General features: G+C 35.9%; 1 protein-coding gene across 1 annotated transcript in view; it reads left to right on the top strand.

The window, feature by feature from the left end:
* Positions 1-25,399, top strand: part of LOC150080422 (toll-interacting protein-like) — a 99,615-nt gene that overhangs the window by 48,564 nt on the left and 25,652 nt on the right. The window contains exon 6 of the mRNA XM_090381275.1: positions 18,760-18,838. Within this exon, the coding sequence (XP_090237401.1) occupies positions 18,760-18,838 (79 nt within the window). The remainder of the gene's footprint in view (positions 1-18,759; positions 18,839-25,399) is intronic.

Raw genomic sequence — 25,399 nt, 5'->3', positions numbered from 1 at the left:
TACCATTCGAATTTTCCACCTAATAGTGACCTTAGAAAAAATAAATTAAAATAACTTAAATCCAGATTATTCGCACAACAAAATTTCTTCATAACAGCTAATTTACAATCTAAAGTAGTAACTGTAGCATCATTTAAAGTGAGTCATCTTCTTGCAAAAAAATGCAAACCATTTTCTGATGGTCAATTCATCAAAGACGCAATTTTAGAAATAACAGATTCTCTTTTTGAAAATTTTAAGAACAAAAATTAAATTAAAAGTGCCCTTCAAGTTCTGCAATTATCTCGAAATACTGTGATGCGACGCATCAAAAAATGAGTAAAAATGTGAGTGAACAATTGCATGCTCATATTGCTCATTGTGTATCCTTTTCTTTACAACTGAGGCGCCCCCGTAGCCAGGTGGACAGGAGCAGCAGTGCATAGTACATGCTTCTTGATTAAACCGGGGTTCGAGCCCGTGACCACCAAATACGAAGGATGCAGAAAGGTCAGGGAATGACCATCGCATATCCCTTGGAGCAATATGGTCTTAGTTGCTAATGCTCCTAAATACAAAATAGCAAATAGCTCTTTACAACTGAATGAATCTACAGATGTCAGTGACACAGCTCAATTGTTCGTTTTTATTCGTATGGTTTCGATGATTCTGCCACTAGAGAAGAACTGCTGGGCCCGTGACCACCAAATACGAAGGATGTGGAAAGGTCAGGGAATGACCATCGCATATCCCTTGGAGCAATATGGTCTTAGTTGCTAATGCTCCTAAATACAAAATAGCAAATAGCTCTTTACAACTGAATGAATCTACAGATGTCAGTGACACAGCTCAATTGCTCGTTTTTATTCGTATGGTTTCGATGATTCTGCCACTAGAGAAGAACTGCTGGGTGTGGTTTTGTTAAAAGAAAGAACTAGATATCTTGATATATTTAACACATTCAAAAATTTTATTGAAAAAATTAAATTACTACTATTTAAGCTCATATCAATAACAACAGACGGAGCTAAAGCAATAACGGGGCATCTTAACGGATTCATTGCATTGTGCCAAAAGGATGATGAATTCCCAGATTTTTTGAGTTACCACTGTTTCATCCACCAATAAGTGTTAGCTAGCAAAAGATTAATTACTAAAAGTGTTATGGACATAGCTTTCAAAATCGTGAATTCCATCAGAGGACAGTCTCTTCAAAGGAAACATTTCAGAATGCAACTCGATGAAAATGAACCAGATCTGGTATTACACGCAGATGTGAGGTGGCTGAGTCGGAGTAAGTTTCTACAGAGATTTCGAAATTTACTGAATGAAATTAAAAAAATTGTTGATCAAAGGAGAGATGATTATCAGCAGCTACAATATACGGAGTGATTGTGTGATTTCGCTTTTTTGGCAGATTTTACCAGTAAATTAAGTGATCTGAATTTGGAATTACAAGGAAAAAATAAAAATATGGGTGATATGATTAGTAGTATTTCAGCATATAAATATCAGTTTTTTGGCAATGGCTAAGGATCTTAAAGAAAAAAAATTCGATCATTTTGCAAATATGCAAGATCATTTGCAGAAATATTATTTATTATTATTATTATTATTAGCCGTATGGTGCAAGGAAGCCTGAGGCTTATGCTGCACCAGCCAAAATAAATTTACCCTGAGAGAGAGAGAGAGAGAGAGAGAGAGAGAGAGAGAGAGAGAGAGAGAGAGAGAGAGAGAGAGAGAAGTAGAAGGAAATCACCAAGAAAGAAAAGAATGATGATATCCAGCTCAGGACCCTGGGTGTGCCAAGTCCATACTCACCAGATGTGATATCCTGTTTTTGAATTTAATAGTGAGAAATATGTTTCTGAAATTGAGAAAGTTGTGGATGATTTTGAAACCAGATTCAGTGATTTTAAAACAATTGAAGAAACATTGTTCAATATATTTCTTATCCATTTAATGTCGACCTTGACACAAAACAAATTGCAGAAAAAATCGCTGAGATTTTTCACGTGAAGAAAATATAACTTGAAAATGAAATTATTACATTGCAAAACGATATCTTCCTAAAAGCCAGACAATCAGAAAAAGACTTTTAGAAATATGTTTGTCGAGAGAAGTACCCAAATGTTAAAAAAAATGCTGTCAACTTTTGAAATTCCTGTTTTGGTTCCACATGTCTATGTGAATCGGGCTTCTCGTATTTGAAACAAACAAAGACGAATCACTGTACTCTTACGGACTTGCATATAGAAGGTTCTTTATGGTTGGCCTTATCACAGTATATCCCCCATTTTGAAAGCTTGGTAGATGACATGAAGACATAAGCTTCACATAAATAAAAAATTTAAATATATGTCAATTTAAAATAAGAATTCTGAATTGTATTTAATTTTAAAATTTATAAACAACAATTTTCAATGTGTTGATTAACTTTTTTAACCATGTGCAATGAAATTCTTGAGATGGTAGATTGTGGCACATTTTGAAGAAAAAATTAGATCGCATCACAAATTAAGTTGGCCACCCCCTGCTCTACATGATGCCCGAAATATAACTAATATTAAATATAAAATCAAACTAATGCCAGTAGCATGGCAAAACTGTTGAGCGATAATAATAAATTAAACAATAATTAAATCAACAGGGAGGGAGCAGAAAAGCCGATTTGCCGATTTGTCTAACGATTGAAATGCAGCGATTCCTTCACCATTATTGGCCTTGTGGTTCCCGTTGATATGGGGCATAATGGTCAGTCTATTTTTGTTAATTTGGTTTTATTTTATCTCTGTTTGTGATATTTTACGCAATTTGGAACTGGCACCTTACAAGGAGGGTGCAGTTAAATTTTTATGTAATTGGTACTAAATGTTTCTTCCCCTCCCTGTTGATTTAATTATGTTTAATTTATTATTTTCACTCAACAGTTTTGCCATGCTACTGGCATTAGTTTGATTTTATATTCAATATTAGTTATATTTCGGGCATCATGTAGAGGAATGTGCATTTTGCTGCCTCTGATGATTGCTTCTTTTCTTAATTTTTTACTACCATTTTCAACTCTTTTTTTTTTTTTTTTTTTTTTTTTACTACCTTTTTTTTTTACTACTGTTTTCAACTCTTCTTTTACTACCTTTTTCAGCTATTTCGTTATTCTAATATATTTAAATCAAATGGTAGTAATGGGTTTGATGTGCTAATGCTGCGCCCATACCACCATCTATAGTACTTTATAAATTTAACCAGCTTATGCTGGTTAAATTTACATTGTGTCAATCGTTAGTTGTTGTTGTTATTTAGTTTTTTAGGAGCATTAGCAACAAAGACCATATTGCTGCGGGAATATGCAGTGGTCATTCCCTGACCTTTCCGCATCCTCCGTATTTGGTGGTCACGGGCTCGAACCCCGCTCTAATCAAGAATTGTGTGCTATGCACTACTGCTCCTGCCCACCTGGCTACGGAGCTGCCGTGTCAATCGTTAGACAAATCGCCGTATTGGTGATTGGTCTAACAATTGAAATGCAGCGATTCCCTGACCATTATTGGCCTTGTGGTCCTCTGTTGATATGGGACATAATGGTCAGTCTGTTTTTGTTAATTTGGTTTTAATTTATTGTAGTTAGTATACTCTCTATTTGTGATATTTCAATCATCAGAGGAACTGGAACCTTACAAGGAGGGGGGCACCGTTAAATTTTTATGTAATTGGTACTAAAATTAAATGGATTTTTATGATTCTTAATTGGATTTTCTAAATTATTTGGAGATATTCTGCTATAATTTTTAGTCTAGTTATCTTTTCTTCTCCCTCCCAGTTGATTTAATTATTATGTTTAATTTATTAGTTTTGCTCAACAGTTTTGCCATGCTACTGGCATTAGTTTGATTTTATATTTAATGTTAATTATATTTCGGGCATCATGTAGAGGAATGTGCATTTTGCTGCCTCTGATGATTGCTTAATTTCTTTATTTTTTACTACTGTTTTCAACTCTTTTTTTACTACTGTTTTCAACTCTTTTTTTACTACTGTTTTCAACTCTTTTTTTTACTACTGTTTTCAACTCTTCTTTTACTACCTTTTTCAACTATTTCATTATTCTAATATATATATATATATATATATATATATTAGAATAACATATACAATAACGGTTACAATTGAAGAAGGACGTCCCCCGTCTGACAGTTTTTGTGTTTATTACTTTTATTTTTGTTCCTATTTTAACTGTTTCAGTTTATTAAACGAGTTTTTAACTTCAACCTGTTTCTTCCCGGTGACACTAGATGTTTGCATTAACTATATATACAGGGTGTCTCAAAAATATTGGTACAAACATTTAGGGGAGATAGGTAACCTCTAAAGGAATGGGAATCGCATAGGAACCCATAACCGGAAACGTCACCGTAAGTCGGTAGACGGCGCTGTTCATCAATTTGCGAGAGGGAAAATTTCTGGTTTACTCATTCAAGCAGTAGTCGCCGCACGAAGAGCATGCATCGATATACAAACTATGAACTGGCAGACATGCACCTAGTGTATGGATTAGCAGAGGGCAATGGACGAGCCGCTGAACGAATTTATGGAGAACGCTTCCCAGACAGACATGTACTGGACCACTGTTAGTTTGTGCATGTGCATCAAAATTTGTGGGATTATGGGTCATTTAGAGGTAACAGGAGTAGTGCGGACAGATCACGTTCGACGCGAACTCCCGCCATTGAAGAAAGTGTGTTGAATGCCGTCCAGAATAATCCTACTACCAGCACACGTGCCGTTGCCTCTGCCTTAGGAGTGTCTCGTTGCAGTGTACAGCGTGTCTGGCACAACGATTCCTTACAACCTTTTCATCTCCAAAGGGTTCAGTTACTGCTCCCCCAAAATCATCCTGCACATGTGGCTTTTGTGCAGTGGTTTCTCCAAGAAAGTGTTTAAGACTTGAATTTTCCAGCCTATGTTTTGTTCACAAATGAGGCTTATTTCACTTGGGAAGGCTTATTCAATCAGCACAATGCTCATGTGTGGGCTCATGACAACCCACACGGTGTGCATCCCCATGCGGCACAACATCGCTTCTCAATAAATGTGTGGGCAGGTATGGTCGGTGACTGCTTACTTGATGTTACTTGATGTTCCAACAAATGTGAGATGCAACATTTTGTTTCAACATGATGGGGTGCCTGCCCATTATGGAAGGTGTGTTCGTGACCATTTGAACAGGTGTTTTGGGTGTCGATGGATTGGTCGTGGTGGACCCGTTGCTTGGTCCCCACGCTCACTTGATTTATCGAGCCTTGATTTCTTTCTATGGGGGCCCTCAAATCTATTGTGTATGAATCTCCTGTGGAGACGGAAATGGATCTCATGGCGAGACTCGTCTGCGTTGCTGCTACTGTCAAAGAAACTCCAGGTGTGTTCGACCGTGTCTGCCAATCCATGCTGCATTGGTGTCACGCATGCATCGCGTCTCATGGTGGAACCTTCGAGCATCTGTTGTAACATCATGAAATGCATCCATCTCGTACTCCATTGTTAATATTATGTCAAATAAATGTTTGCCACTAATTACTATCTTGTCATTTCTGCTTCTTGTGCCTCTGCTACTACTTTCCCATGACGTTTTCGGTTATGGATTCCTATGCGATTCACATTTCTTTAGATGTTACCTACCTCCCCTAAACATTTGTACCAATATTTTTGAGACACCCTGTATATATATATATATTTTTTTTTTTTTTTTGACACTCTATTGTTTACACTATATATATATGTGTGTGTGTGTGTGTGTATATATATATATATATATATATATATATATACACACGCACTTTTTTTTTTTTTTGAAATGTTACAGTGCCAGTCGTAGATTTTTTGCTTGGAATTTGAATGCTTCAGTTTTATCATAGATTTTTGTGCTAATATTATTATTCTGGTATTTTAATATAAGTATGTGTAGGTAGTGGCTACTGTCAACATTGGTACATTCAATAGTTAGGTCAGATAGGAATATAATTCCAATTTCATCACTAAATTTTGGCCAAAAGATCATCAATAATATGGATCTAAATTCTCATAGCATGCACATATAGATTTTAACTGCACACGAACAGCTTGTGCCAGTAACAGTGCGCTTGCTTTGAGTGAATAATGATGATCCGTTAGATACATAATTGTTCAACAGACATCACTTTACCAACTCCAACAAATAAGTTTAAATTGTTTCAATTTAAACTAATTTAAAATATGGTTATATTTTTTGAAATAACATTCAAACTACAATGACAAATTATCATGCCATATGGTAGTGAACAAGTTTTTGAAGTCATAAATGCCACTGTGAGAAATATCATTACCCAGTGGTTGAATAATTCTCATTACCCTAGAATTATTAGTAATGAATTTAGCATTATCAGCATTTTTAATTATAAAATTGACCTTTTTTCAAATAATTTACTAGGTAATTTAATAACTATCTTTACATAATGCAATGGACCTAAAACTCACTGGTGATTTAATGAAATTTTCTGTTATAGTTTTTTATATTTTGCTACTTTTGCATTTCTAATATATATATATATATATATATATATATATACACACACACATACATACATACAGTAATACCCCGAAGTTACGCGATAGGTGGGTCCGACGAAAATCGCTTAAGTCGAATTCGCGTAAGTCGGGGTACAACTTTGCATATAAATACATATAGATTTTGTTTAATTGGGACCAAGGACTAATAGAAACACTAGTTCAGAAGAAAAATATTTAATAAAATTGCAGTTCTTTATACATTTTAATACAAAATATGTATTAAAAAAATAAACGAGTTACGTAAAAAAGTTATTTCGATGTGTTGATGGCTTCATAAAATCTAACAAATTTGTCTGACGACACAGCGCCTTCTTTTTTTCATGAAGAATTTCTTCGTAGCAAGCTAATAATTTTTTTATTCCTTGCTTTGTAGCTATAATGTGTTCTTTGTTGGAGTCTTATGTTTTCTAAAATTTTTAATCCCTTTTTAATTGAGCTGAGACCTTCTGTCAAGCTTGTAATTGTCATGTGCTTTTCTGGTGGAACTGGGTCTGAAGTCTCGGATACTTCAGTGACGTTTTGCTCACGCATCTCTATGAGCTCATTCATTGTCAGCTCCTGACTATGTGAATCCAACAGCTCATTGACATCATCACTATTGACTTCCAAATCTAATTGCCTGGCAAGATTAACAACTTCTTCTATCACATGAGCGACATGATCAGTTTCTGGCGTTGTTTTTCTCGTTTTTGAAAAAAAATGGACAAAGTTTCTTCCAGACACCAATTTTTTTTGTGAATTTCATCCCAAGATTCTTCAATGATTCTTACAGCATCTAAAACATTGAATTGTTTCCAAAAGTCTTTAACAGATATCTCACTATTTTGTCTCATAGCTTCATTCAGACGTGCAAACGAATGCCTCGTGTAGTAAGCTTTGAATGTTTTGATGACTCCCTGGTCCATCGGTTGAAGCAAGCTGGTTGTGTTTGGAGGCAAAAACACAACTTTCACACGTGGGTCGAAATTAATTAGGGTGGCAGGAGGGTGACCGGGTGCATTGTCAATAAGAAGCATCACTTTAAATGGAATCTGTTTAGACTTGCAATAATGTTCGACTTCGGGTATGAAGTTGTGACCAAACCAGTCCTCAAAAACGGAAGCTGTCACCCAAACTTTATGATTTGACTTCCAAATTACTGGTAAGCTAATTTTAGATATACACCAAACAAAAAAAATCAAAAACCGCGTAACTCCGAGTTCGCGTAAGTCGGGGTATTACTGTATATATATATATATATATATATATATTGTAATGATAATTTAATTGGAACTAACCACCTAGTAAGTAGTGCTGCTGTACAACTCATTATAGTGTTTCTGTAATAGAATTTTTTTTTGTATACTGTAATTGTTTATGGCTTTACCTGCCAGAGTTTATGATATAAAAGTACTAAGTGTGTTAGTTGTCTGACAGCACCAGTGGTTTCCCCCATCTCCGCATTGTATTCGTTGTGAGTGACACAGAACTCTGTGGAGGCCAGAGATTTAAAAAGTGTGGGGAGTGGTCTGTTGGGTAGCATTATGTTCCGTTGTTTCTCTGACCATTTAGCCATTGGGACCCACTGTTGCCCACACTTTGCCACGAGGAGGCAGGTCAGGCACCCGGTAGATTATTTAAGTACTCTGGCAGGTTCTACCACCTAATTTCCAAGGATTTCAGTGGTAAGGCCTAAAAAAAAAAGGGGGGGTTGCACTAGAATTTGACCAAAAGAGATTTACAATAAAACGGTAGAATTTAGATGTTGATTAGAATTTGGTGGCATTGTTAAGGGGTGTACTCGGTCAGTTTAGTGAGAGAAGTGGGGGGGAGACTGAAGACTGGGTGAAAACAGATAGAAGAATAGGGACGATAGAGTAGGCATCCCCAAAGAGGTCAGTGGAGACTAGCCCCACCAGGCAAAGTATGGGGGGTACGCAGAGAGGAGAGGAGACAGAGAGCTGTCTCCTCCCTCCCCTACCCAGGGAAGGGGTTTTAAAGAGAACTGGGTTAGAGTACCCAGTTCAGATCACCAATGGCGTGTTGGCAGCAAAGCCACAGAATGTCTTCGCCGGTGTCATGTCCAAGTAGTGTCAAATCCGGTAGGAATGTCAAGCTGCCCATCCTGCTCCGTGGGTGGGATATGTTAGTTGGCAGTGGGGGAACCCACCAGGCAAAGGGGCAAAGGGAGAGACACACATTTACTTCATTCATAATCTGCATTCTCGCTCTACTTGCATTCTATTTTTATACTTTTTTCTTATATTTTATATATATATATATATATATAGTGCTTTTTTTGGGATGGTACACAGTGGTATGCCTTACTGGCACCTTTATTAACAGTGACATGTGACATTTGGAGGCAGTGCACTTAAAAATTTGTAATATTCCATAATTTTTTTTCACATATTTACCTACTATTCAAATAAGCTTAAAATTATTTAACTAAATTTGCATTTTTTACTGTCTATATTTAAGATATTTTCTATATAAAACCTTATAACCATTTTTATAATTCTAAATTACTCAGTCGGGTCTCTGTTTAACGAAGACCTTTTATAGTGAATTATTTTGAATTCCCCCTGGAAGTTACATTTAAAATAGTTTCCGTTGAGTGAAAAAATTTTCATATAGCGAATGGATTAAGTGAGAATTAACTCGGTAAGCACTGTTTGCATTTCTGGCCTTCAGGCAATTTAGTCAATTAGTGCTGCTGCATGAATTAAGAGAGCTAACACATTCTACAACTTAGTGGTACCTGGTAAAACCTATCCAACCACCTGTCCCACATGCTGAGGAGTCACGCTAGTCAAGAGTGAGCAGATCAAGGTGTATTCCCAATGGGCTCTGGCCTACCTTCTACTGCAGTGGTGTCCAACCTTTTCCCGTACAGGGGCCATATTCAAAAAAATTCAGTTAGATTTCTTTAGTGTGTTATATTTTCCATATCTTGTTGCATGTAAAAGTAAAATTGAAATATTCGAAAGTTTTATTAAGTACAAAACACAATTACATTTGCTGAACAAAACATTTCATGAGAAATTTTTTTTTGATAATTAATAAAATTTAAAATGCTGTTTTAGTTCACTTTCTTCATGGGCCATAGGTTGGACACCTTTGTGAATCAACCCTAAGTGTCCCATTCGAGAATTAGAAAAGTGATTTTCTTTTACCCCGACAAATAACCACCTGTTGTTTCGCGGAAGTGGAAGTGTGTTATCCACATTTTTCCGTAAAATTTCCCTATTTCTGTTTACATGGTCACAGTACCTCCAAAGAATATCCAAATGACACCGACATTTTGGACAGTTTCAAAAAAAAAGAAAAGAAAAAATTCAAATTTAAGAACTAGTGACAATACCGAAGACGAGAGAAGGAAAACGAGGACAACGAAGGTATTAATGCTTCTAAACAAGAATTGTTGGCATTTGGTGAAAGTGAAGTTAGAAAATTGTCAATAGATTACAGTTAAATGAAAGAGATGCAGTTCGTGGATTTCAGGGATAATTGATAAGAAGGTTTCAGAAGAATTGAAGCATTTGATGAACGTTCTGAGTACAATACCAATTTCATCAAGTGAATGTGAACGAGGATTTTCACAAATGAATCTCATCGCCAGCCCAACCAGAGCTTCGTTGATGACAAAAACAGTTTCTTCACTACTGTTTCTTAAAACTGCCACTGCTGACCCGCTTCGATCCAGCAAAATATGTCGATTCGTGGCTGCTTCGGAAACATCATTCAGCAACCGACACACAAAGAGGAAGAAAAGAAGTCTGCATAGGACAGGGATCGGCAACCTGCAGCTCGCGAGCCGCATGCAGCTCTTTTAACATGTAACTGCGGTTCTTTAACTTTACAGCTCACATGAAGCACAATTTGAAATGGAGTTAGAGGACTTAAAAATCAAGGACATGTGAAGTGCAAGACTAAAATGCCTTAAAACTGAAATTGAGGATTTGGAGAGGCAAAAGGCTGCCCTTGCAATTCTACACAAATGGACAGCGATAGATGAGTTTAAAATGCAGACCAAATTGAGTTCGATGAGTGGAGTAGCTTACCGGACACACATAAATTTGAAAATATTTGCGTTTGGACTTCTCTCAGTTTTTGGTTCGATGTATTTCTGCGAGTAAATATTTTTGAACATGAACTATATTAAAAATAAATCAAGAAACCGTCGTCTGAACAATGCGAGCATGTTTAATTATGACATACTCGCATGATGTTGGAAGACACTTGCTCAAGAAGTTCATTAGCAAAAGTCACATTAATTTGTACCTAATTGGATGTTTGTTACGGTTTTTCAGTATTAATAAATAATATTTCAAAATATATATATATATATATATATATATATATATTTTTAATAAACACCTTCCCACTCTATTCCATTTCTTAAACAACTCTCGCCCAACCCCCTCCTCCCAGCGTGAGATGTGGTGCGGCTCTTCAGATTCTCTGTTTTTTTTTAATTGGATCAAAAATGGCTCTTCACTCAAAAAAGGTTGCCGACCCCTGGCATAGGGTGTCGGATGAGAACTTAATAAAAATTTGGAATATTCTACAAAACTTTATTATGAAATTATTTTTATTTATGTTATTATTTTTTACTTATACATTTTACTTATTTTTTTATATACTTGAATAATAAATGTATTCTTAATAAACTGGTGTTAATACACTTAATTTGTTGTTCTTATTCTGAAAACATTAGTAAAAATATCAGGAATAAAAAAAATTTTCAGAGTACTTTTCATATCCTTTTAATTTTCAATTTTTCCAGATAGCAAAGAATGAGTACTGACACCTATTTTTTCACAAAAAAAGCACTGTTAATATATATATATATATATATATATATATATATATATATATATATATATAGTGTATATGTAATGTTTAAAGTTTATAATGATAGAATTGTATATTATAGTTTTTGTCATATGTGCAACGTTAATGCCATTGTACATAGGGCAATTCGACATTATACGTGCATGATTTACTATAGGTCGATAATTTCAATAAAGTGGTATTTTTATACATATATGATTAAATATCGGTCGATTAATTCAATGAAGTGGTATTTTACTATAGGTATTAGTGTGTATACGGATCAGGTAATGAAGTTAGCATATATAGGCTATCTTAAGTCTGTTTGGCCTATAGACGTTAAGTTAATGTAAACACATTAAAATTACTATGAAGCAGTCAATACAAAATGATAATGAAAATTTCAATACTAAGTGATTATGAAATTGAAAATGATCCTTTAGAGAGCCGTGACCTGTCAATATAAATGTTACAAAAAGTCCAGGGGCATACCACTTAGGTGGCTTTGGGCTAACAATTTCCACCCATGGTAGAAACTGTTTGGTAACCAGATCTCTGGTTTCCTGCCCCCACTTTGTTTGCCCTAGCTCATGGAGCTTTGTGGCTATTATTTTTTTTCATCAATGAAGGTGAAAATCTATAATATAAATTCTTTTTAAATCTATAATATAAGCCTCTTTTGGCTACTTCCAAGTAAAGTGGGAGAGCTCTGGCCAGCAACTGTAGCGCAGGTGTGCTTAATGTGTGACCTGCTCTGGTAATAGTGAGTAGTATTGTCCTTTGTATTGATCCTAATTTATTCCTATTTCTTACTATGGCCGAGCAGGTGAACCATGCACCGGCTCCATAGGTGATAAGAGGTAAGAACATTGCACGGTATACGATTGCCAGGATCTTTCTTTTGAGCCCCCAGTCTGCTCGACTGATCCTGGCAATCATACCTGTATAATTTCTCACTTTCTTAACCAAGTAGATCAAATGGGGGTAAAAAGTTAATTTTGAATCAAAGATCACTCCAAGATATTTTAGTTCTGTTATCATTTTTATAGTGGTTGTGTTAATTTTGATTTGTGGACATCTTCCTATGTCCAAATTGCCTTTTAAAAGTATTTGGTTTTTTCAGGTGATGTTTTGAGCATGTACATTTGTGCCCAGTCCTGCAGCTGCAAGAGGGCGGCATATGATCTTTTCTCTACAACCACTCGCGTGTTACCTTTTACAAGGAAAATCATATCATCTGCCAAGGCCAGACTTTCTACGGGATCCAGATCCAAGACCAGAAATTCGTCTAGAACAATGTTCCAGAAGAAAGGGCCAAGGATTGAACCCTGTGGGCAGCCTTTATTCACAGGGCCTGTCAATTCCTGGAACCTTGTGCGTACTGAGACACTACTGTCTGTAAGGTAGCTGTTTATTACCTTATAGAGGTTTTGTGGGGCATTTGCCTGGTGGAGTCTCCTATGGACACTAGGCCACCACGCCTCCGTGGGCAGGAGCAGCAGCGCATAGCACACGCTTCTTGATTAGACTAGGGTTCGAGCCTGTGACCACCAAATACGGAGGATGCAAAAAGGTCAGGGAATAACCACCGCATATCCCCTGAGCAATATGGCTTTAGTTGCTAATGCTCCTAAAAACCAAATAACAACAACAACAACAACTAGGCTACCAGAGTGAGTCAAATGTCCCAGAAAAGTTAATGGAGATTGCCAGCATATATTTCTCCTCTAAGTTTTTAACTGTTGTCAGTAGGTGGTGCATGGCATCCTCCGTAGAGTTGTCCTGCTTAAAACCATACTGGTTGTTGCATGTAAATCTGCTTCCCTGTAGTATTGAGCTAATCTACTATATATTAGTCTTTCATCTATTTTCCCTAGTACAGGGAGTAGGGTTATTGATCTATATGATTTGGGATCGGTAGGCAGTTTCTTGGGGTTTTTGAGAATTAATCTTAACACAGCTTTTTTTTCCATATTTTTGGGAATATACCTTCTGTCATACAGCTATTATATAGTGCTATTAATTTTTCTGTTGCTATTTCTGCTAATTTTTTGATAATCTCAACCTCTAAGAGGTCAAATCCTGGGCATTTATTGTTTTTGGTTTTAGATAGTGCTATTTCTAAGTCTTGTATAGTAAACAGAGGTTCAATATTGGCTTTGTCATATTCAGTGTTTTCTTTTATAATGTCTAGCTGGGTGGGGGAACGTTCCCCAGTGTCAGTCTAAATAATAAAATCTAGGATGTTATTTACAGAATCTGCCCACCACAGGGTTGGGGTTCCATCTGGTTTGACAGTAGTTCCAAGACATCTCCTCTTGGCAGCTTGTTGGTCACTATTCTGTAAACAACTCCCCAAGGGTTATTGTTTCCAGTAGTTCCCACCAAGTGCCTCCAGCATTCCTTTTTCTTGTCTCTTATGAGAGCTGTGTACTGATTCCTGAGAGTTCTATAGAATCTCTGAGTGCATCCACCTCATTTTGTTGCCAAGATGTTCTGGCTCTTTGAAAATTTCTCCTTGCCTGATGCACCCTTCTCCTGAGTATAGTCAGTTCAGGGCACCACCAGGGGACTGCCTGCTTCCCCAGCTTTTTCCGTGGGATAGACAGGTTTGCTGTTTTTGTTAAAATGTTTGTCACAGTCAGTGTTTGCTCGTCCGGGCTACAATTGCCTGATCTAGACCACTCATTTTTCTGTTTTTGCAGCTCAGCTGCTGTATGTTCTGCAAAAATCTGCCAGTTTGCCCTTTTGAGGTTATACCTTTTGGCATCCAACAAGGAGTGTTGGGTTATTTGTAATTGCCTGTTTAGTTGAAGGCGATGGCTCTGTGATCTGATGTGGTCCAGGCTAGCTGGACACACCAGTCTGTAATTTATAGGCTATTGAATTGGTGGAGAGAGAGTATCAATGTCACTCTCCCACATGGTACTACTAAAAGTTGTTAAGTTATTAGGTAGATTTATCACTTGAAAGGGTGAGGCGGCTATAAAATCTAATAATATCTGGCCATTGTGTGTGTGTGCCTGTTCTGTCTTCTGTACCGCTATGCCATAAGGCTGACTGGCAGTTGACATCAGCACACACTGATATTTGCTGTAGGTAGCAGGTCTGTGACTGCTTGTAAATATTCTATTGTAAGATTTATATTTTTGCCAGGTCTGGAATAAAGTGAGACAACATAGAACTGTCCCACAGCACTAGTGATATGAGCACACACTGCTGTTGGGGAGCAGAGGTGACCCACCTTTGTGACTGTAAGGTCAGTGTTTTTCACTACTATTGTTGTAGAATGGACACCTGAGGTGCATTCTATGATTTTGTAGTTTCTTGGGTATCCTTGAACCCTACTCATATGTGTGTATGGTTCTTAGAGTGTCTATGTCATTTTCTTATAATTTGAGCTTGATCTGATCTACAACAGCTTGCTCTTTGAGCATTCAATTGGACAAGATTTAGAGCCCTAGTCATGTTTATACTTTCAGTCTGGTCCATAATTGGTCCTAGATTGTTTATATAAGTTTTACCATTTTTTTGTAGCAGGAGGATTTGTAATCCCTGATGCTGTGTGCATAGTCAGTCAGCCGTGCTGCCTTGCAGGTAGCACATTTTGGCTGCTGAGACTTATTTTTGCAGCTTTTGTAATCGTGGCCAATGACTGCACAGTGACCACAGACAGGTTCTTTTTGACTGCAGTCCCTGGCAGTATGACCATACTTATGACATTTGAAACACTTTTGTATGGGGAAATGTTCCCTAAATCTATGAATTAGAAGGAATTCAACAAATTCATCTATTGTCATTATACTACTGAAGTTTTTATAGTATATATCCCTCATTAGGTCTTTTTCTAATGTTGCCTCTGGTACATCAAAAATTAAGATGTGAGGATTTTTTCATTTTGCTTTTCTGTTTTATGCCCAAGTTTTATGACTTCAGGTATTGCCTCCACCTTTTTTAAATCCTCTTTATTTGCTACTTCCAGTAGCACCCCATTTCTTTCACTTTTCTCATACTGTTAATTTTTATGTCCTTTGAGTAGGGCTTTAGTTGTGTCATCACTTTCTTTGACAGCCTCACTGGATTTGTGGGCTGAGTCAGACATTGCTTTTAGTATGACAATATTTGTTTCTTTATTTCTGGATGTTTGCTTTGTCTTGTTAACCTCTTTCAGCTGTGTAGCCACTGTTTCATTTGCCCTTGCTACTTGGACATAACTTAATGTGTTGATCTCTTTATAATTATTTTTTTCTTCTGTCACAGTTTCCACTTTGGTTTTTAAAACATTTTGTTTTCTGTCTTCAACTCTATGACTCTTTGCTCCAAGCCTGTCCAGCATTTGACTATCTGTAGTCTTGTCGCAAACGTTATTCTATTTGTTTGCTTGTGGAGAAAGTCTTCTAGGTATAGTTTTAATTCTTTAATTTGTTTGATTGGGTCTTGAATCTAGTTAATGGTTTCAAACCTTATTTCCTCTTCTGTTTTGTTCTCTATATTTTCATTACTATCTTTTATTTGTACTCTTTATTTTCTGTTTGATTTCTCCCTTTTTTCCCCTTTTCATACCAAGAGAGCCTGAGGGACATGCTTCCGTGTCTTTGTTATTTATTTGCTCATTTTTGTTGGGGGTTCTTTCCCTTAAAACTGATATCTGAGTCTGGGATATCCTCTATATTTAAGTCAGGGTGTTTCCTGGTTTCTGCATTTTTTTGTCCATATTTAGGTCCTTTTCAGTCGTTCTGACCATATTATATTGTTTCTTCCGTTGGGAGAAATAATTTGATGTGTCTGTTCAAAATTAGACCTGTTATAACCCAAGTAATGGGATTTCCCGGTTTTGGCGGGAAAATCGCCTTGAACAAAGAAAGCTATCTTAAAAACTAAAAATATCTTAAATCTATTACTAGATCTAAGTTCCATTAAAGATAAATTTGATATAACTTGTTTTCTGTCTAATATAGTTAAGAATTTTGGGCCCTTGAGGCATAGGCAAGTCAAGGGTTCTGACAGTAAGATTGCTAGCGCTATAGCGATCGCACCGTGCAGAAATATGCTCAAAAACACAAAAATATATATGCACTATCAAAAACAAAAAAAAACTCTTACCTCAAATCAATTACTTCTCTTCATCGATGGTTACCTTAAGAATCAAGGGATCCATGTTAAGTACTTAAGGAAAATACACAATCCAGCTGAGTTGTCCTACGATCACTGTCCACCGTCTACATTAAATGGAGCATCGTGCAAATGCGACTGTTGACCTCGGCGACCACAGCAATATAAAAGCACTGCAGAAGCTTCTCCCTTTTTATGAAATGGAATGCTCCTTTGATATCATGAGTTTGTACTGTGTAGCATAAAGCAAGTGAGCCTTATATTGCATGGAAAATGGCATAGTAAAAAAAAAAAAAAAAAAAGAAAACTGCAGCTATTATCAACCCACTACAGGATGGAAGCCTCCTCAACAATTCATGCTGAGGGAAATGGACCATAATCTGCCACGCTGGTCCAGTGTGGGTTGGCAGATCAACCGTATTTAGCAGTCAGGGGCTTGAACCCCGGTCTACTCAAAGAGTGTGTGCTACTGCACTCCCACTCCTGACCACTTGGCTACGGAGGTGGTTGGCATAGTAGTCAGCATTAATATGAGTATCTCAGGAACTGCAACCCATGCTGGTTTTCATTTATAACTGTCTTGGATGTATCAAGATTGTTCCATAACCAAATAACATGATCCTTTCTTTGGAAACAGCTTGTTCATGCAAGAGGCCAACAGAATCTGACAAAACTTGTGCAGGATAACAACAGCTAGTACAACAGCAGTAATCAAATAGACATTTCAGAACACCGAATTTACCATACCTTATCATGAGTGAGGTATCAAGCTGAGGCATATCCTGTCAGCAAAAAACAAGAAAGTATAAACACCAGCACTGGAGGATTGAAAATATGTTGCCTGGTCTGAAAAATCCTGGTTCCAGTTGTTTGATGCCAGTGGGAGGGCCAGAATATGGCAGAAGTATTATGAGTGCATAGAGCCATCCTGCCAGGTGTCAACAATGCAGGCTGGTGGTGGCAGTGTAATATTATGGGGAAATGTTTTTGTGGTGCGCTTCAATGGAGTAACAACTGGATGACACATGTTATCTGGAAATTGTTTCTGACCAGGTGCATCCCTTCATGGCTGCAGTGTATCCACCTGCAAATGGGCTTTTCAGTGGGATAATGCACCATGTCACAAGGCCAAAATTGTATAGAACTGGTTCCAAGAACATGAGTCAGTTCAGCCTACTCTGGTAGCCTCCCATTTGCCAGATCTCAATCGAGTTGACCACTTGTGGGACAGGGTAGAATGAGCTCTTCAGAGTAGAGATCTGCAACCATCCAATTTCTGGCAGTGCTGTGGGAAGCATTTATATCAACGGACCAACATTCCTTGGGCACATTTTGAACACCTCGCTGAATCCTTGTCATGACAAATCCAGGCTGTTCTGAGGGCCAAAGAGGGACCTTTCTCTTGTAAGTTAAGTGTGCCTAATAAAGTGGCCACTCATTCTATGTATGCTACCTATCTTTACTGTAATAAACATTCATTTCTGTCTATAATGGAAATTGTTTCTGAAACTTCTTTGCTTGATGAAATAAATAAAATAAAATAAATATATGAAGAGATACCACTTCCTGGGTTTGTCAACATTAGAACTGAATTATTACAGTCGATTATTAGAATTTATCATTACAATCTGTTTTATAGATTTACTGTGTGTATAATTATATGATTAAAGTAAAAATTATTATATTTGGGAGTTTTTATTTTATTTATTATTTTTTTGAGAGTGATTCTACCCTTTCCCCTTTCTGGATAGGAAAGTTTCCAAAAATAATACAAAGCTGACATCATAAGTCAGTCATGATGTAAATTGTTTTAAGGGCCCAAAAAACTTTTGAATTGAAAATTAATGCTCAAACGAAGCTAACACTTGTAGTTCATAGTTTTTTTTATTTAAATGCAATTTTTTAATTTAAATGTCCTAATAGTTTTAACATTGACTTCCTGTTCTGCATTGAAGATACTTTGAATGACAAAGAGGCGTACATGTGTTTAGTATTTGCAAATATAGTTGTGAATGAGTCATCTACTCTGTGAAGGAAATTTACCCATACATTGGCAGTATGCCAAGATAAAGAGAACCTGTTGAGCCTGTTTCTTAATATGTGATTAGATAATGTCTGTATGTCCCATGAGAAAGTAGTCTGTAGTTTTTAAACCTGATGTTCTTTTTTTATGTTTTCCCTATGCCAGTATTCAGCCGTTCAGTTTGTTTCCGTAGATATCCTCCAACATCTGTATGTTATGTTTTTCAGCCTATTCCTGCAGGAACTGTGGTATATCCCTCACAGTCTATGTTGGTTGTATCATCCTCACCTTATTATGTTGCACCAGGTAATTTTGTTGAATTTTGAATGATATAGTTTTTCATGCTGTATTTATTAGCATAAAAGAAATATGAAAAATTTAGTTTTCAGTAATGTTTATATAAACATTTATGTAGCAGACTGATTTGTTAACCCTTTTCTCTCATTAACTCATTATCCTATTAACTGTTCAGATGAGATTTAACATGAAAATATGTTTTATATACATAAATTTTCAATTTACATGCATATTTATTTATTTATCATTATTTTTTATTGAAAAGTACGTACTATAATTACACAACTATTGTATTTATTTTTTTGTGTTTTATTTTGCTTTTTGGGTGATTCCATGTCAAGTGGCCTAATTTTGAAGATGGTCCATGCTCGACCACGTTCAATTTTGTTGAAACTTGGTGTAGATGTTTAAACAGGTTTCCAAAGAAGCTATGCAAAAATTCAGTTCAAAATATAGTATGCTTGAGGCACCAGCACCTTTTTTGTGGAGGTCACTTGTTTTACCTGGAGCAAATCACAAACAATTTTCAAAGTTTTAAGTGTTACTGTTGCACAATATTGAGAGATAGTGCTCTGAAACTTGGTATACATAGTTAACTTTTGGAAAAGAATGCAAAACCTTTGGTGTCCAGGCTCAAAAACCTTCACATTTTTTACAATGCGGTCTAAAACTGGCACCAAAAATTAGTTGCAACAAATTTAAGCACGACTTTTGTAAAATTGTAAGTTTGAAATAAAAACCTCTGGTACCTTCTTCTTCTTTGGGCATTCCATTTAACATCTGCATGAATTCAGCCTAACTAAATATGAGCTCTTATACTTATTTGCTGACTGAGATATTTTCCTTCAAAGATAGACTCAAAATTTGACCTATCTTTAGGGGCAAATATCTTAATGTGGGACACCTTCAATTCTCTCATTTTTGCCACCACTGGAAAGAGCAGATTTTAAACAACAAGAATCATGGTTTTCAATTTTGTGTGTTGCTACTTAAGCTAAAAAATGGCCTTAAACATTTTATATATTCCACGTAATATTTGCATACTTATTTGATGGTGAGGTTTCACATCTCGATAAGGACAGAACTATTACATTTACAAGAGTAAAATTTTCTACAATTACTATGTTCTTTGGTTTAAGGAGAAAGAATATATTGCCAATGCACAAAAATATCTGTATTTTTTACAATGGGGGTGCAAATGGCAAAAAAAGAAATTGCATGAGTTTCTTAAGTGCAAGTTCCCAAGCCTGAAAAGTGGTCTTTATTCAGCATTCCAAGCATAAAGATGATGTTCTATTGGTTTCTAAGCTTGAAATAAGTTATAACTGCAACAAAATTTATTTAAAACACAATACAATTTTTGAAATAAGCAAGTGAGTGTGAAGATATTGAATCACTGCTTCGTCGTAATGGACTGGAATTTTTCATTGATGGTTCATATTTCTACTTCAGGGAAGCTATATTGTCATCCCATTGTTGTTGTTTTTGGAGCTGAAAGATTGGCAATAATTTGTTGTTCAGGAATCCAGCAGACATCTTGTCTAGCAGGCCAGTGAAATGAGCAAGCTGCTCCATGAGGATGCATGAAATTTACTAATACATCATGTTCTTCAAATGAAATTTCACAAATATTTCCAATCTGCCAATTATTGTCATAAATACAGGAAATGTATTGGCCAGGTTGTAAATTAATAATTGGCACATATTGAATATTGGTTCCACTAGTCTGATTTACATGAGCTACAAATGATGATGATGGTGTGTCATTTGATACTCTGCAAACATGAATCTGTCTTGCATTAATAGGAATGAAGTGATGATTTTCTCTTGTTCCAGAAATAGTATGACCATCTATGAATCTTTTCTCTTGAAATGGCCTTTCTTGCTCAATTTCGTCTTTAGAAACAAGACAGAATTTTATTCCAATCACATGCTTGTCACAAAATTCAAACGTGTTTCTTGGTGTCAGGATTTGGTTTTCAATTGGGTGTTGGAGACTTGCACTTGCTGCCAATCGTTTTATTGTTCCATCAATTCCATCACGTGGTGACTTGCCATGGCTAATGTCAAAGAAATTCCATTCAGCACTGATATCAAAATCCTTCTGATGATGACACAAGTTAATAAAATTCTTGTATTGATCTGCAGAACCATCACTGAAGTAGTAAATGTGCCTGATTTCTCTCATGAACCTCTTCAAATATTCAGTCAAGTTGGTTAGAAAAACATGCACTGCAATTGTGTCATGTCGAAGGCAGTCACTGATTTTGCAGAAACTTATATTCTGAAGTTCAACATCCTTGTAATAAATGACAAATGGGTGCAGTGTAGCCTGGCTATTCTCCCAGTGGAACCTTTGAACAGCATCTTGCACAACAAATGAATAATTTTCTGTAAAATCCATCGAGATGACCAATTCTCCTGTCATTCGGCTTTCCTTTGTTGACTTCAAATGGTATCTTTGATGTTTAGCAATGTGACAGAAAAGGTTAAATATCTTTGTACTCAACTCTTCAATCAAATCTTCTGTTGTTAATTGCTTTGTGTCCAGTGTGTATCCATTGCTCGAATTCAATAATATCTTCTGGTTCATTGTTTTCAAAAATATTCTCTAGAAACTTTTTTAATTCATCTATTCCTGGACATTTTTCACACTGATGAAGCACAATCTTTTGACTCCAAATCACAGACTGTTTTACCAATGTAATCACATTCAACAGGACTTGCTACTAGCATTAACTTGACAATTTGATGAATTGTTCATACACATACAGAATGTGTTCCTGGTGCACCAACTGTGACACCACCACTTGGGTCGAAGTCCACAAAATTTAGAAAATCCAATGTCATATCTATTTCTATCTCGATAAGTTATTAACATTTCCTTCAGGTTGCTGAGTAGTAGTTGCATTTGCATTTTTATTCCATCTGCATTTCTAATGGTAATATAATCTTTCTTTCCAGGGCATATCCGACTAAATTCATCATCTTCAAAAAATTCCATCACCTTTTGCTTTACTTGCTCAGAAAGCTTTTTTCCAGGTATGGCCATGATTCCTTCTGCTTTAAGTTTTCTAGCTTTCTTGACCATTCTTTCTGAGACACTAAACTCTTCCATTGTTTTCTTTATGGACCAACTAACTGGAGCTAGTGTTAATATTTGAAGTATTTTTGAATGACTTGATACCATCAAATTTTCTTTCAATTCTTTCAGCAGCTCATTGTAATCTAAGCAATTTCCACATTTATGACTTTCACTTGGCTCCATGATGTCATTTGGGTCAAAGCCACAATAGATTGCAATTTTACTGGCAATTACATCTTGTACTTGACTTGCCTTCCTTTTGGCATAGCCTTGTGAGTTTCCTCTTAGCCATTTGCTGAAATTTCAGAGGAGAAATACCAGTAGCCATCAAACTTGTGTTCAAGCTTTCAGTCACATGCATTTTGTCATCATGGTCTGATCCAGATGAAATTGATGTTCCTGTTGCTGCTTTTCGGCTGTTAGACTCTTTTCGGCATGATGGGCACAGCTTCTCTCCTGGTTTTATGTCTTTCAGGTAGTCTGCCATTAACAAATTAATTGGATGTAAACTTTTTTTTTTCACCATATGATTTTTCTTCTGGAAAGGATTACAACATGAATGCTGCAAAAATTCAAATTTTGTGAAAAGCAAAGCTTCATGATGTAGACAAATTGTGTCTTCTTCACCCCAGTTTTAATCCACAACATCGACCTATCAGCTGTGTTCTTCAAATTCAAATTCTTTAAATAATTTTAACCCAGTTTTGTGTGTATAGGATAACACATGACATTTAGAATTATCCATATGACTGATGGTGCATGAGTCCAGCTTATCTCCAGCAAAATCTTCTGATTCCATTGCTTTCATGCTAACTAATAAGTGGACGCTTCTGCGAGCAATGAAAACTTAATTAACTTTATTACAGTCAAACAATAAAAAATAGAGGAACAGAATAAACAAACTGTTCATCATGAAGATAAAACACATTAATAACAGCATGGTTTAAATATCAGCTATTTATACTTTTTTGTATGATTCTAGAATATTCCAGAGTTCTAGAATGTTCATCAGTTTTTTTGGAATTCAAGAATATTCTATAATTCTTGGGTATTCTTCTAGAATAGTCCAGAATTCTAGAATATACTCTGTTTCTAGATTATTCTAAACATTAGCCAGGATTAAGGAAGTGTTCTGTAAAAAAAAAAAAAAAAAAAAAAAAATCTCACAAAATAACAATATGGCACATAAAACGACTTGATGTTTAGGCTTAATTTTAGGTCGTCATTTAAAATGTCACATTTTTTCTGAGAGAGAGATGACATGTTTTGTGATTCCTCTGTTTCCGTAGCCAAGTGGTCAGGAGCGGGGGTGCAGTTGCACCCCCGCTCCTGACCACTTGGAGCGGGGTTGCTCTTTGAGTAGACCGGGGTTCAAGCCCCTGACTGCTGAATACGGTCTATCTGCCAACCCGCACTGGACCAGCGTGGCAGATTATGGTCTATTTCCCTCAGCATGAATTGTTGAGGAGGCTTCCATCCTGCAGTGGGTTGATAATGGCTGCACTTTACTTTTTTTTTTACTATTGCTGCAGGAGATCATGAAAATTTAAAACAGCTACACACAAATATGTATATTGTAATTGAGTTATGCAACTCGCAGATAAACTGTAGTGATACCACTGAATCCAAATGCTAATTGTGCACTCTTTGCTCAGTGAAGAGTGGGTAATTAGTGGTAGTATAGAAAAACTGCCAAAGTCAGCAGTCTTTTTATGCCATTGAGTATCTAAAACATTGAGAACTTTCCTTCGTTGAGCACATACAGACAGCACATAATTGACAGTTCTGATTATATTCAGACTTTAGACTCTAGTTATATTCATGATATTCTAAGAAAATTCTTAGCGTGCTTTTTTATTAATACAAAAACATTTTTAAATTAGTGGGAAAAATCATTAAACCAAAATGATTTGCTTTAGTTGAAATGCATTGTATTTTCAAATATTATCTGATCATTGAAAAGAAAAACAGTCTTTACTGAACTATTATGAACTTAGAATTTCTTAAACTTTTTGAGGTACTGCTTCAACTTTCTACATATTGTATTTATTCATTAAATATAGATCAGAGATGTCAAGTTTAGATTGGTTAGCTGCTGGTATTCCTTATTTTGCAGATGTGCATTGACTGTACTCAAAATGTTTTTTCAACCAAATGTTCAAGTGGTTTTCACCATCCTCACTTTAAGACATGCCAAATTTAACTTTTCTCATCAGTGGCAAGTGTTAGTTTAGAGTCATAGGTAGTTTTTGACTTGTGTGGATTCAATTTATGTTGATTTGCACTTATGCCAAAAGCAAATTTCCATTCATATTATTGCTTACAGCAGCAGCATAACTTTCATATATTTTTTAATTTCATTTCAACAGTACAGATCCAAGCAATATTTGTGATATAGCAACTCTCTCCGTGATAATCTAGTTGAGATTATCACTGCAGACAAATAATATGCAATTATTTATCTGCATTGAAATTAACTTTGAAAGCCCACAAACTCAAAAATAATAGAAGTTACTGTAAAATAACTGAGGGACTTACCCAAAATGAAAATGTTAGTTTTTAACTAACTGGCTAACTGCTGTTACTACTACTCCAGAAAAATAATGAGGCTAACAATTAAAAGATATAATGCAGGATCATCTTCACAGGAATGTTGTTATTCAGCTATCATAGCATGCAGTTGTAAGACAGGCCTGACATAGCTGAGTGGTGAGGAGTGAGGATGCAATAGCACTTGCTCTTTGAGTGGACCGTGGTTCAAGCCAGTGACTGCTAAATATGATTAACAATTCTATTCTTGATTTATTATACACTCCTTTGGCATGGAGTTGAGCAAAGCGTTTTTTTTAAGGGAATATCTTGTCTGATCAGTCACAAAAGAATTAAATTGCAAAATATAATTTTGATGTCATGTATAGTAAAAGCTTTATTATCCAGCATGTGCTAGGAATAGGGTGAATATTCTGGTTATTACCATTCTTGATTTTCTTTTTTTTTTTTTTTTTTAATGAAAACCCCAAACATGAGAGGTATTGGAACTTATAGTACATAGTGTACCGTGCATGAGTTGGAGGTTGAGAAGATGAAAGAAGATATTTGTTGACATTAGACTTGAACTTCTGTAGACTGTAATTTTCAGGAAATACGTATGAAGGAAGGTTGTTGCAGAAAACAGCAGTTGAATGAATAAACGAAGAAGATGAAAAGTTGGTACTGTGAGTTTGAAGTTGGACAGTAAATGGATGTTGACTGTTTGCGGCACGTGTTCGGACTATTTTGAAAGAGAGAGCTGGAATTATAGAAGCAAATTCAGAAGAACGGTGCCCATAGAAGTATCTGTATTAGTATTAGCCATATGGTGCAAGGAAGCCTATGGCTTATGCTGTACCAGCCAAAAATAAATAATAAAAAATAAATAAATAACAATAATAATAAAATAACAAAAAAAATAAAATAAAATAATAATAAGAAGAAAAAAATAAAAA

Source organism: Mastigoproctus giganteus, chromosome 9 (genome assembly GCF_048544385.1).
Source record: "Mastigoproctus giganteus isolate SK-2022 chromosome 9, ASM4854438v1, whole genome shotgun sequence".
Classification (NCBI taxonomy): domain Eukaryota; kingdom Metazoa; phylum Arthropoda; class Arachnida; order Uropygi; family Thelyphonidae; genus Mastigoproctus; species Mastigoproctus giganteus.
The sequence above is the reverse complement of the archived record's forward strand: the minus strand, read 5'-3'. Positions and strand labels throughout refer to the sequence as shown.